Here is a 15,010-nt window from a genome sequence, read left to right on the forward strand (position 1 = left end):
TGTTACAAAAACAGTATATAGATCCGCCTCATACAAAGCTTAGAAATACAAAAATTAACACTATTAGTCCAGCAGCATACATTTGATTTAACAAATGACTTGACATTATTCAGAATAATCTACTTTAATTTCTCTTATACATAGGTGAAAGGTGATGCATTCAAGAGTATATGTATTTTGAAATGTATACAGTAGTATACTGTATCCAGGTAGGTGGAGATGGGAACAAACGGGGTAATTTTCACTGCCTTCTGTATCTCTGTGTAACTGAGTCTGGCCCCTGAGGTACTTCAGGGCCAAAGGAAGATTGTAATTGAACCCTTGTGCCCATTGTCTCTGTACTTTATTCCAAAAGAGCAGTTAACACACACACCACTGTAAGTACTACTGAAATGGAGTGGTATGACTACGAAACAAAACCTTTTCTGTTAAAATATATCTAAAATACACAAAGCAAGATAAAGACTCACCATGAATGGTAACAATAACAGTGGGGGAATCTCATTTGAAATATCTGGGTCATCGACTAACTAAATTTAGCAACTACATTTTAGTCCTTAATACAAACCAAAATAGGCTTCATTATCTTGTTGTTTTTTCTTTTGATTTTGAGGTTAAAATACAACCTGGACATGTTTCTCATTGAAGTTGAACTTAAACAGCTCTCTACAATCACACAAATCTTAATAACAAACGTTTAAAGTAAATAAAATAACTATAAAATGATTTGGCGTATAAATTAACTAAATCTATAGCAACACAACTTTACCTTAAAAGTGTGAATTGTTACATTTGAATTCATTTTCTAAATTATTATAATAAGTATAAATATAATGTTAGCATTCTGCAAACAAGTGTTGACTGGGAAGACTTGAAATTGTTGCATTTTTGCTCCTTTTGTGCATGTGTCAATGTAAGACACCCTTCAATTCAGTCTCTTTGCTTTACGTTAGTTTAGTTATCCGGATGTGAACAAAAAGCGAGGAAGGAGGTATGCTGGTGCCGTCCTTAGACAGGAGATGGATGTGACGATATCCTATAAGGAAGAACAAAATGTGCTTACTTAGTACTTAGTATTAGCAGCTTCACTGAGGATAAATTTTTGATGCATTTGGTGGAATGGAGACGTACCTTGTTGAATACAGGTGAAAGGGAGAGTGAACTGTCCTACAAAGTCGTTCTTTGATGTTTTATCATAGTCTTCCACGACAAACCGAACCAGCGCCAAATCTGGGGCGTGAACGGTGAACTGAAGTGTGTCGTACCATACCGGGTTGAAACCTGCAGAGACAAATAGGTTGCTGACATGAAATTTCAAGCATTAATAGTGTACAACATGCTATTCTACTGTACATCTCAATTTTTTTAAGACAATTTCAATTCAAAATTTCTATAATTATTAAATAAATATAGTTTATGAGTACATGGAACATTTGTACTTCAAAACCATTAGCTTGTTTAGTCTTTCGAACGCAACTAGATCTCTGGTTTAAGTGTGTCTAGACTTTCTCAGTCTAGACACAACTCCGTCCTATACGTTTTAACTGACCGTTGTTGTCAATGTATCTTGTTTCCTGCTTGGCCTGGTCCAGTTGTACGCCATGAATTTCCACCCGAACGAGGGGATCAACAATTGAGCCCTCCTTGATGTTTACCTTGGGAAGCTGTTGCCCGCTGATGACCTGGAATGAACAAATAACGCAAGTTTAACATATAAACACGTTGTCTATTTATACGTTATCTATTGTCCAACACATGCACAGACATTCAGGTTTCTACCTGTATAGACAGGCTAAGCGGATTGTAACCATCTCGGTTTTGGGGGTTTTCTGGGTCAAACCTCTTGTCGAAGTTGCGCATAAACGCTGGTTTCAGTACGTAGCCACAATGCCCATTCTGACTGAATAAGCCGTCATTTAGATCCATCTCAACCCCTGCGGTCTGAAAGTTCAGAGCAACTGAAGAGAAGAGAAGAGAAGAGAAGAGAAGAGAAGAGAAGAGAAGAGAAGAGAAGAGAAGAGAAAGCTACACTTAGCAATGTAAAATATTTACCACCGTTTGTATTCAGTAGTAAGTTCCTGCATAAAACAATTTCTAGTTGAACTAGTTCAACCACTTTTGTCCTGATTTCTTCGAGGGTTTGTTTGGGTTAGAAATCAGGAATAGTGAGCGAACATTGTGCTTGGTACATTTTTCATCCTCAAACCAATCTTTGGTCTCCAACAAAGTTTAAATCCTGTCTGGCATGCGCACTTCTTATAATGTTTACGCATTAGGACATGCTCAAAAGGATTTTTTGACCCCATTTACACCTGTATTTAGCGTTGTGTATTTGTGATCCCATCGAACAAAACTCATCTTAAAAGTTAAGTTCACCCAAAAATTCGGATCACAAATTAAAATATTTTTGATGAAATCCGAGAGGTCAATGACTCATCCAGAAAGGTACTAAAGACAGTGGTTCAAACTTAATTTTATGATGCGACAAGAATACTTTTTGTGGCCAAAAGCAAAACAAAAATAATGACTTTATTCAACAGTATCTTCTCTTCTGTGTCATTCTCCTACACTGTTTATGTTCAGCGCTTCCAGGTTCTATGTCTGAACGTAAACAGTATATTTCAGTATATAACAGTATATAGGGAGAATTACACAGAAGAGAAGATATGGTTGAATAAAGTCATATTTTTTGTTTTTTGTATAATGCATATTTTTGTTTTGTTTTTCTCATCACTTCATAAAATTATTATTTTAACAAATTCTTTAGTACCTTTCTGGACCTTGAAAGTGGTAGTTAAATTGCTGTCTATGGAGGAGTCCTATACCTCTCAGATTTCATCAAAAATCTTACATTTGTGCTCTGAAAATGAACGAAGGTTTTACGGGTATGGAACGACTTGAGGGTGAGTAATTAATGACAGAATTTTCTTTTTGGATGAACTAACCCTTTAAGATCTAGTATGATCCAATAGCAGTTAGTCAAGGGGCAGCCAGTCTTACTTCTCGGTATCAAATTAGACCAATCTATATTTTTATGGAACTGACTCAGAAAAGTTACGAACAGTCTTGAGGGAAAAAAATTTGTAAGACTAGTCTTGGCGGTTTATGTAACCGGCCCCAGTTTTATTTTTTTATTTTTACTGACTAAGGTCTAGTACATAAGTTTGACCCAACAACTACTATAGATATTAATCACATCTGTATTACTAACAATCTTATAGATAGTTGTGCTATGTTCATCAATAGAGAATATTATAAAATTCTAAAGCTCTCAAGAAACATATCTTAGTTAGGCTAGCTGAAGCAGAATCTCATGGTTATTAAAAAAAAAAAAAAAAAATTTATTTCAGGTAGGCTCACCAATTTGGCACCCTGCGTTCCACATGTCCTGTGGGTTGAAGTTGGATGAGTCAGTTCTCAAACCACTGGGGTAAACCCGGCTCAACTGACGAGCGTTATGGAGAACGAACTCCGCTCCTGTAGCACAGAGACAAAGTAAGACAATACAATTCTCTAAAAAAAATAATTAATGAGCTGTTATAAGCAGTCAGACTCGTGTTTCCTTTACCTGCCTCCCTTATGTGTTTCCGGGCCTTAGACTCCGTGAAGGAAGAGATCTCGTAAAACTTGGAGTGAATTCGTGAATGTTTAAAGCTGCTAAAGTGGACACTCTTGCAGTAAACCACACAGTCGGACAGCTCTTTAGACAGACGCTGCTTGGATTTCTAGACAGTACAAAAAAAGTCCTTTAGTTCAGTTAGACAGTTCCACATCAGTTTAATTTTCTTAAATTTTAGGTGGTTTGCTGGTTTTCCACTGACCTGGCTGATCTTTTTTTGATGATTTAAAAGAGTTGCGGGCACTTGTCAGCTGGTCAGGTCTTTGAGATAAGCTTGTCAACTAGCTAATCCAGCTGAACACCAGCTTAAATCATTTAAGACCAGCAAACCACCTTTTTAGCTGGGTAAAGTCAGGTTCACACTGTACGATTTGGCAGTCTGAGACAAATTTTGTGAATCCTAAATGATTCCTCAGATCCTAGGCCAAAATCTCTCAGAGTTTTTGATCGTTAGTTTGACATGTTGACTGACAGCTGATTAATGACTATTGCAGTGGCATAACTTTGTTTTAAAAAGTGGGTGGGACAGGAATGTGGAATTGGATTGTAATATTACAATAATAAATGCATTAGTTTATTTACATATACCTAATTTTTAATATGATAGTTTCATCCTTAAATCTACTATAATACAATATATTGTTGGTCTTGAGAATGTATTAGATTGTCCTGATGGATTAGTGGTAGAATTTTTGTTCAGCGTGCCAGAGGTTTTAGGTTCCAATCAGGTTCTAATCTGCCCCCGTACAGTTTATTTTTTTATTTTTTCTCATTAAAACCAAAGATGCTCATCAGTGATTGTATATCAAGAGCAGGGACACGTTTATGTGCATTTTGTTTTGTGATTTCACCGAAACGAGTCTTCGCAACAGCATTAAGTGATAGATTGAAGCGCTTGTCCGAGAAGACTGCGCAGTGTGCATGAGCGCCAAGAGTACACTGTTGTGCCACTGATAACAGCACCAGATCGCCTATTATTTAACACAAACTAACAAATTGCTAATTAACTAGAGATGTTTCTTTTGTATTAAATACATCCATGCCGCGAGATGTTTCAAAAAGTGGTGGGTACAATATCAACCCTGGCAAAAAGTTGTGAGGACATGTCCCACCTGTCCCACCCGCAAATTACGCCTCTGGACCATTGTGATCAAATTTGGCCTCCTATGGAATTCTGGGAGTGTCAGAAGACTTGACGTGCAGTCCTGCAGTGTGACTTCTCCAACGACACCCGTCAAAACAAAAACCAATAAGAACGCTGAACCTGATGATGCATTTAGTGAGACAACAAACCACCACCTTGCTCCACATAATCTTTGTTTCTTTTCAAAAGAAGCCATGATCAAAATTAATGCTAGAGATTGTTTTGTTTGCTAGTCACCATGGGCAGATTGACCATCGGGCAATTCTGGCAAATGCCAGAGGGGCCAGACCATTTTTTTTTAATGTGGGCCAGTCAGTTTTATTATATATATATAATATATATATATAGATATAGTTTTGACAGGCCGACAGAGCATAGGATGGGTTTTTATTGCTAGCACGATTTCACTATGGTTATAATAATATTAATAATAAATGTTAAGAAATGGCCGGCCCCCTCCCAAGATGGGCATACCGCCCCGCCCCCTTTAGTTACTGTTGCTATGTATGTCCAACAAGCAATGGCGCTCTCACGCCACACATCATGCTCTGTCAGAGTGAAAAATACATTGGAGCAAAGAGGACACTGACAATGCGTCGACAGACAAGAAATTTAAACCATAAATACCATTTTGTGGCTCTTTAATGTGTCTTGACCGATTGCTGTAGCACCTCAGTTCAAGCAGCCCGTGACACTACACACCATTTTTCAAATTCAAGTCTACTTTGTCGGACATAAATGTGGATACGGCATTATGATTGGTTAGATAGCCTGTCAGTCAAACTCAGTCAAAATCAAGCACGTCATCAGAGAGAGAGCGCAACACGAGCAAATTGTCAGTAAAAGTTAGAAAAAAAGGAAAGGCAGTGCAGAAAAGGTTCGAGAAAGCAAAAAAAGACTCTTAAGTCCGACTCCGACGCTGCCATCTGCCTAAAATTAACCAAACTCTTTTCAAAGGGTTTAAATTCGGCTGTTGCAGTGGAGGACAGTGATGTAGAGGTAAGAAAAAACAGAAAATACAGCTAGCTCAAGTCATTTTCATGCAATTCACGCTACTTTGCTCTAGTGTTGTTTTTTTTTTTTTTTTTTTTTTTTTTGTATTAAACAGTTGTAAGCGTAGCATACAACCCCTGTATAATTTAAAATGTCATTGCTTCATGATAATTGGTTACAAGTGTTAGCTAGCCTATTACTGAATTACATGACTGAAATATCAGCAGATAAGGTGGGATTTTAGGTAAACAGACTGCTGTACGCTACTTGCAATATAGTCAAAAATGTATAGCAACCCAGGAGAAAAAAGTTCCATAACGTACTTAAAGTGCTCTATTTTCGCGCACTAGTTTGGTACTTAATAGATTGTTCTTAATTTTGTACTTGCATAGTATTTTTTAAATAAAATTCTTCTTTAGTACATCTTAAGAATATCTAAGTGTACTTACTCAACTGTGCTATTTTGAGACATCATGAATTAGAACTAAAATGTGCTTTTAACATAGTGGTAACTAAATGGTGTCTCACAATAGCACAGTTGAGTACACTAAGATGTTCTTACATTATCTTAAGAAGTACTAAAGAATTTTTAGTATATTAAAGTACAAAATTAGTGTGTGAAAATAGAGTACATTATGGAAGTGTACTTTTTTCACCTGGGAATGTGTGTGTCTGTGGGTGTGGTAATGTGGGTTGGTGTGGCTACAGTGCCAGGGCTGAATTTTTCTCTCATTCCGCCCCTGCTAGTCACCATTTCAATCCCGTATGTAAATGCAGCTCACGTCACCGAACGCGTCATGGATTGATGATGTAAAACTCCGGACAAGTCTTCTTGCGTGTCTCCATTTTTAACGCGCCTTGACTGCTGTACAGTCTGACAATAATGACAACTGAGATCCCACAGTGTGACATGGCTTAAAGCAGGAATCATGTTCATACAGTCTGACAAGCAACAGTCATAAAGGACTATTATAAATCGTACAGTGTGCACCCATCTTTACTAAGAACTCAAAGGACTAATTTTGGCAGTCATAACTGCTTTTAACTAGCTCAACAGCATCTAAAACCTTCCAACATGGCTGTGGTGTTTGAGAAGTCAACTAGCTAAATTGTATTATGTGGTTTTACTGCAAGCATTCAGTTCTGCTCCCCAAACCATTCAACCTAGGACTACTTAGACAATGTCATGACAGACGACCCATGGATAATGAGGACCAGTATCCACCTGGCTTCATCTTACACTACCATTTGTTGGATCTGTCCTAGCCAATCTGCTGTGCCATCTTAACATGATATTCAACTTGCCTAGGGTGGCGTAGCCTTGATCTGGGCTGGTAACCAAAAGTTGTAGGTTCAAAGCCAGCAAGGGTTAATCCTTTGAAATTGTACCTTTGAGCAAGATACTTCCCAGAGGGACTATCCCTGTTGGAAGGGTACTGTAAATCACTTGGGATAAATGTGTCATTTAAATAATTATTAGTACTTAGCCTAAACCAGTAATCTGACAAGACAGAGTCCGAAGAGCAGTGTTAATGTTCAAATTAAACGCTAACACATAACATGCCAAAATGTTCCAGTTGACAAGTCAACAAGGTGACTGTATTTCGGATTGGAGAAACCAAGAGGGGTGATCCCTGACTGTAGCTAACCAAAGTTCAAAGAATCAAGTGTCGCATGGTAACAGCAGTGCCAGCAAGTGCACATGGCCACCTATCAGATGGCAGAAGACAACAGAAGATATGCCGTTTCTGTCTTATCTATCTCTGACTTTCTCTCTTGCATTTTCTTGTTTGTTTGTCTACTTCCTTCCCAAGATTGCTTCATTCTCACCCCATTCAACTTTCTTAGTGCTTTCTGTCATCGGCTCATTTTCAGGGCAACTGTGCAACTCTTGTCTTTCAGAATATTTTGCTACCTTCAACATAAGACAAGCTGGTCTACATTAGGTAAACTGCTTACGGTCTAGAATGGAGAAGTGGAAGTTTCCATGAATGAGCCAAATGAAGGAGTGTGTTCAACAGGTGTTACGTAAGTACATTTGAAACTTGTGGTTAAAGTCTAGGCAGACTGAAACTCTTGTTTGAGGACTCAGAGCTCTGATGAAGAACTGATAAGCTACCAGTGAGACAAGACCACCATTCAATATTTTACAATCCATTGGCACATCAAGTAGCCAAAGAAATTGTACTCAAGATATGCCCCATTATTTAACATTATTTCCTTTAGATAGTTCATGTGTCTACTTTTGGTGGGATTTAAACTTACAACTTTTCTGTTACCAGTTCATCTCTTTACCCACTTGGCTAATATGAATTGAAAGTATCACTGTACCTTGCCTCTATGTCGTATGCTGTCGTTGCGATGATGGTCATCATCAATTTCAGCAGTCTCCTCTTCGTCGCTCACCTCTCCTGTCAAAGGGTCATCCACCACCCCATTCATGCTATCCTCTAATCCTCCTATCTTCTTTCCTTTCAACAGAATCTTCCCTTTCAGATCCTATACACACACAAATATGGAGAGGATACACTTACATCAGCAACCATCTGAAAACTCATACAGTAACATTTTAACAGTGAACACACTAACACAAACTAGAAATCATTACTAGAAATAATGTCAACTAGGGGTTGGTCGAATAGAAAAGCATCTCTTTTAAAGGAATCCATGAATTTACACCTAAACTAGCTAGACTTCCTTGGTCAATTAGCTTCACCAGGAAGACCATGATGTTTGGTTAAGTGTTGCTAGTGGCTAACAGCTAAGCTTGATAGGGCGATTCCTGGTTAGACCCTGCTGAAGCGATGATGGTGGTGTGCAGGTATCTCCACCAGGCTACTTAAGAAAGAATTAATCAGTCAACAAGTTTAACCAGAAAGATCAGAGAAACTAGCCTAAACTAGTCTTGACAAGCAAGGTAATTCATGTTAGTCTGAGCTGTTTTTTTTCTTCTTCAGCAGGGTAGTATGCTTTTGTGGGGGGGAATATTGTTGTTTACTTTAATAATTAAGTGTGGCTGGGTCGCATAGACATAGATCATATGGCTGCCACCCCAGGTGAACAGCCGGAGAAAGTGAATGTATCATGGAGAGGTCACTGCACTCTGAACTCTGATACACACGTCTGCTCTTGGGGTGGAAACTTCAAGATCTTTGCCAAGGACACTTCAAGATGAATGACTACTTACTGCCCATTAAGCAGTCCAATTAAGCTGACATGTTAAGTACTTGTTTAACTGGCCACATGCATCCATGCTCTCTGGCTCACCTCGGGGGACGGGAGGCCGATGGGAATCTTTCCATCTAAAGTGCTTTTCAGCAGCTTGTCTCCCAGGATCTGGGTGAGGTGTTGGGCCATGACTTTCTGCTGCTCTACACTGCAGTGGTTCTCAATGGACAGGATGACAGGGTACTGCGATGCCTGAGGAGGGGAGAGTGTGTGTGTGAATAAGTGATGGAGTGAAATGGAACACTCGACAGAGAACAGCGGCTAACACACTTTCAGGCAGGGGTCGACTGCCCTAGATCACATTACACACAAACAGAAGGGTATGGTGCCCTGGCCCCAGCCTGTCACACACACAAAAAATGCAAGCAAGTACAGTACTCTAACCGGGTTTAGAAAGATTAAAGATGAAGAGATAAAGAAATAAACCAAGAGGTATATACCACATAAGATAATACCACATTTTATGGACATTTATCATTCAAACAAGGTATTTCAATCAGATACCATCCCCTTACAAAAAAATACTGTGACAACATAGTTTAGTGATAGAATCAGATGGTTATACTATGGTATTTAGAAATATACCATGGTACTAAAATATATGTACCATGATATCAACATGGTGTTCTAAAATCCCATGGTAATACCTTGGTTTCCTTTGAAGTACCTTCAGTCACCCTGGTATATAAATCAATGTACCATGGTGTTACCATCTGCTACCATTACTATACCATGATGAAAGGTATTAATGGCACGTTGTTTACATTATTATAGTAACACTATTATAATGTTAATACCATGACATTCCTTGATTTACCTTAGAAAACCATGTAAATACCATATTATTTGGTAATGTGGTTTACCACAGTACCATCACGGTTCCTTATTGGAACAGCTGTGAAAGAGCAAATGAGCTTTTGACATACTTTAAAGGCATAGTTGCTCAGCGCTGTGACTACATCCTTGAAGAAGATCTTGGAGGTCAATGTGTGTCCATGGTAGACAATTGGTTCTCCATTTGGTCCATCCCAGCAGTCCACTTCTACACATCGGCAACCACGTTTCAGTGCTCTGAAACAGTCATACAAACTCATATTTATGAATATAAGAAGAATGACACGTATCTGTGTCTTTTATACCAGATAAATGCTCATACTAACATGGAAAAGCATGCTGATTGAGTGTTTTATGGGTTAGGAAATGCCTACTTGATATAGGTTTTTGAAAATGTGTACCGTATATAGCCTTCCACGCTACTATGTCCTCTGATTTGGTCCTCCAGAAGGTATGTGTTATGAGAAGATGATATGAAGTAATGACAGAGAGGCTGAGTCATGTCCTGGTATAGTTTCACCATGGTAGGATTGAAGATGGAGCCCTCTGATGAGCTCAGGTACATCAGGAAACCATCAAATGTCATTGCTTGCAACATTTTTGCTGGAGTCAAGAAGAAAACAAAAAACAGCATCAAGATACCTGGAACTAAAATTTATTTTTGAAAAAGTTTGAAAGTTAAAAATTAGTTTGGGACAAGAGGCCAAACCACCAAAGATGACCTAAACAGATCAATGGTATGTGGAAAGTCAAATACAAACAACAGAAGCTTTGAAGAAACTTGAGCAAGAAAAGTACAACCTCTTTAGCTATGCTTCATCACAACATTGCTTACCTGTGTCTGAAGGTTCATAGCATTCAATGAGATTGAGTGCATACTGCTGAACTTCATCCTCGTGTAGCTGCTCCTCCCGCAGGAAATCTTTCAGATCTTGGAGCATTAGCTTTTGTCCATCACTTGAATATTCCTGAAACACTCGCAGGACATCTTCACGCTGAGTCAGCATCTTATAGAACAGCACAAACTCATCGTCTTCAAGAGTACCTGACTGAGACTTGTCTGCCATCTGGAGAACAACAGACGCTCTAAATACAAACAACTGGCAGGAAATGGATCACCAAATAATGACATAAGTGTGTCAAATGTCAAAACCGTCACTGAACTGAAGCTACATCAAGCAGCATAACCTTAGGTTGGCCATGAAAGTGCAGTTACCGTAAAGAGACGGAGAGCGTGATGCTCATTCATGTCCACGTTCATCATCTTCAACAGATCTCTGACCTCCTTAAAGTTCATCCGCCCATCTCTGTTTTTGTCTGCCTTTTTGAACCAATCACAGATCCATCTGGAAACAGCATTTAAGGGAAAGTGCTCCACATGATTTACCAAAGTAGGACATGTTCCTATCAACTAATCTGATTTCAGGGACTTGCACTTCAATCCAAGTAAATTAAGAATCTTAAGGGCATCAGATGTGCTGATGTCCCAATGTATTTAGGTGTCTTTTAATGCCTTTTAGCCTGTGTGAAACCTTTTGTGTGTGTGTAAGATGGACAGAGAGCGAAATGATAGACAGATAGATAAAGAGTCACAGTAAAGGATACTGGTCTAGTTTCTCTCTCTGCCCCATGTTCTCCAGGTTATCGATGAGTTTGCGTATCCCTTTTATCCATGATTGTGCCTCCTCTGCTGATTCGGCCACTAGGTCTAAGTTGCCCCGTCGACCACGAAACACAAGGGTGAAGCAGCGGTCAGGTGGGAACTCGTCAGCAATGCTAAGCAGAACCTCAGATTGGTGCCCTTCCCGCACGGCCTCCACATCACCAACAGAAACTATATACACATAAACAAACATTTAAATTAGCTATATATATATAGCAGACCCGTGCCAACAGACCCATTTTTGACTCATCAAGGCCCAGACCCAGACCAAAGCCAGTACCAAAGAAATATCAAGACTTTGACCCCCAGCCAAATCCTACACCCTGTATAGAGCATGATGTACCCAATCCTGCTCCTGGAGGGCCAATGTTAGAGTTCAGGTCAAACCTTAATTAAATACATCTGAACCAGGTCCAGGCTAGGCTAATCAATGTATTTGCAATGACTAGAAACAACATGTGTGTTGGAGCAAATTACAGTTAAACTCTGGTCTAGAGGTTCTGAAATCACTGTGTACTGTCTGAAGCTGCTAAATTTCTGTCTAGGGTAATGGTGTACTTGTTCTAGGCTGGTTATAGGTACAGACACAGGAAGAGTCGATCCATGAACTATCACCATTGTGACCTTAAAAGGATAGTTCACCCATTTACTCACCCTCAAGTTGTTCCAAACATGTATGATTTCTTTCTTCTGTTGAACAAAAAATAATATATTTTGAAGAATGTTGGTTACTAGACAGTTGACGGTAGCCTTAAGGAATATAAGGAATATACTATGGAAGTTAATGGCTACATCAACTGTTTGGTTTTCAGCATTCTTCAAAATATCTTATTTTGTGTTCAGTAGAAGAAGGGTTGAACTATCCTTTTAAGTTAGACACTTAACCTCAGGTTTCTCCTATTGCAGAGGTGTCCAATCCTACTCCTGGAAGTTCCACCTTCCAGCAGAGTTTTCCTCCAGTCCTAAACCCTGCAGAAAGGTGGCCCTCCAGGAGGAGGATTGGACACCTCTGTCCATGGGATTGTACTTGTAATACAGTACGTTGCTTTGTATAAATGACTAATAATTAAAGATTGTGGATTTTAGCCTTGTTAACTCTGCTTACAGGTGGAGTGGGCATTTCCAGCCTTCTTGCTCTTGTACCAGATAGTCATGCAGTCTTCTTGTAGCCGGAAATAACGCTGCTTTTTCCATGTGCGAGACTTGATTTTTCTCATCACTGTGCCGACGATCATGGACTTCAGGTTGTCATCAGCCTGGATACCTGAGGAGCAAGACAGTACAGGAGACGAAGAGGGCGAGGAGGGGTCAGACGACAGGTAATGAACCTGACCCAGATTCACAGCACATCATGAAAACAAAACACACTAAATCATCCCCTGTCTCTCATGACCAGAAAATGAATCCTTCTTTTGTAGTTATAAGTCAGATGGGTTTTGGCATACATCTTAGCAGTCCTTGTAACCTGGTGTTGCTATCACTATAATCGCCAACACGTTATTTCTACTTTTGACATTCTACATATAAGTAACTTTGCAACTTCATGTCAGTTACTCTCATTAGAGTATTAGTAGGTTGTCTGCTTAATATCAGCTAACATTTCATTTTGATGCTCCCCCAACAGACATTCTACTGACTATAAGTAACTTTGCAAGTATATGTCAACTTTTTCTACTAACCCTAACCTAACAGTCTACCAAAACTCTAATGAGAGTTAGTTGACATGTAGTTACAAATTAATGAGTTACCTGACATGTAGTTGCAAAGTTACTTACAGTTAATAGAATGTCTAGAGTATAATCTACAAGACTTGTCTTTAATATTTTGCATTTTATATGCAAAATAAGATACAATTAAGCCTTCCTTATTCAGGACCGCACAACTAAAAATGTAGGTTTTTCAGTTTTTACAATGTTTGTGGAAACATCTGAAGACAAGATCTACCAAAACTGATTGACTAACCTTCATATCACCTTCATATCACCACATATACAACGCTATCAGTGATTAAGGAACAAATAAATACACTGACGGCAGCGAGTATTTTATTCTCATAGTTTAAATGTAAACTTACGTAGGCTCCTTTCAGTAGAAGCCATCAGTCGTTCTGTCATTTTTTAGGCGTCTCCTGTTTCTGAATAAAGAGAGAGAAGAAATGAATTGTCACATTGATAAGCAGAGAAAATAATATTAAAATGGATCACACAGTTCAAAAAAATGTTTAACATACAATAACATTACACTTTTAAATATAATGCATTAGAGGAAGGCAAGGAACATTAAAAACATACAAAAATTAAAACTTCATAAAAAAAAACGTAAATGTGAAATATTTATTATAATATATATATATTTTAAGAAATTGAACTGCATCAGTCATGCACAGTAATAACACTTAATATTCTAGGGATTAAGGTCAGGGATTTCTGACCTTTAAGGCTTATATTTGGTCTGTTCCTACATTTTACAACCATTTCACCGCCTTTGTTTCGAACAAACACACATGCACACCCTCAAACAAGTGTTTTCAGACAGTGTAAATGGCTGTTATTAGTGAAAATCCCCTGGACGTCTGGCTTTAACACAGGGATCAGCACTACAGTTGTTGCCTCAGACTCAATGTTTGTGCGGATCTGTTCTTTGTGAAAGCATGTCACACTTGCCCTCAAATACTGCACAGTCATGCGAAATCAGACAAAAACACACAAAGAGAAGATGATGATTGTGGAAACTGCTGTTACTATTAATGAAATATTTATATGAACTAAATTCTTTAAATTTTAAAATCTTCAACATAAATATAATTATATATAAAAACACACGCACACACACGTTCGCCATGTGAGCATTTAAAGGTGTGTTGTAATACCCAGCCAAAGTTGCCATGGAGATTCAGGTTTCACATGAGGCAACAATCACTTTAAACATGGCGGACAAAATGCCCAACATTGCTGTTGTGTTATTAAAAACATGCTCAACTCAAGCATGTTTCTTGATTCTCCAGATTCTTTAAAATAATATGTTGTTAGTTGCTGTTACAACTAACAACTAAGATTTTTTATAACACCAAAATAACATATAAAAGCTTACTAAAAGCATGACAACAACAACAGTGTTAGAAATTCTTAGAAACTCCTAATTTAAAAAAAAATAACAGCAGAAAGACAAAACAAGCAGCAGTTATGAGGAGCATCTGTACAGGTATACTGTATCTGTACATGAACTTTCATAATAAAGTATTTATGTCTTATAATTTTTAATATCTCGCGGTTGAAGGTCCACTTACCCTTTGTGGGCTCATAGTCGGATCTGTATTTGAGTTTTGAAGAGAAGTACAACTCAGGAGAAGCCGGTGTAATGTGGCCCCCGCTGCAACAGAGCTGGACTGACTGTCCACATCTCGCCACAGCTGATCTTACCACAACACACCTCCCTCTGACGCACAACCACACACCCACAGATCCACACAAACACACGGCCCGTTATCCACAAAATACACTTTCTTTCTCCTTTGGGAGTCAAAACATCT

At 38.6% G+C, this 15,010-nt stretch overlaps 1 protein-coding gene across 2 annotated transcripts; it reads right to left on the reverse strand.

The window, feature by feature from the left end:
* Positions 1-29: 29 nt before the first annotated feature.
* Positions 30-15,010, reverse strand: plcd4a (phospholipase C, delta 4a). 2 transcript variants are annotated; one of them, XM_067398567.1, is made up of 16 exons: positions 14,768-15,010; positions 13,556-13,615; positions 12,587-12,745; positions 11,424-11,652; positions 11,035-11,164; positions 10,654-10,885; positions 10,220-10,421; positions 9,911-10,055; positions 9,024-9,176; positions 8,088-8,255; positions 3,569-3,725; positions 3,361-3,477; positions 1,780-1,958; positions 1,550-1,682; positions 1,132-1,281; positions 30-1,036 (listed from the first exon to the last, which is right to left on the reverse strand). In XM_067398567.1, the coding sequence occupies exons 2-16, from the start codon at positions 13,593-13,595 to the stop codon at positions 945-947; spliced, it is 2,286 nt and encodes a 761-aa protein (XP_067254668.1). In that variant the 5' UTR covers positions 13,596-13,615; positions 14,768-15,010; the 3' UTR covers positions 30-944. The 2 variants fall into 2 exon arrangements, with proteins under 2 accessions (XP_067254668.1, XP_067254669.1); XM_067398568.1 differs by lacking the exon at positions 9,024-9,176.

This window comes from Chanodichthys erythropterus, chromosome 10, assembly GCF_024489055.1.
Source record: "Chanodichthys erythropterus isolate Z2021 chromosome 10, ASM2448905v1, whole genome shotgun sequence".
Lineage (NCBI taxonomy): Eukaryota > Metazoa > Chordata > Actinopteri > Cypriniformes > Xenocyprididae > Chanodichthys > Chanodichthys erythropterus.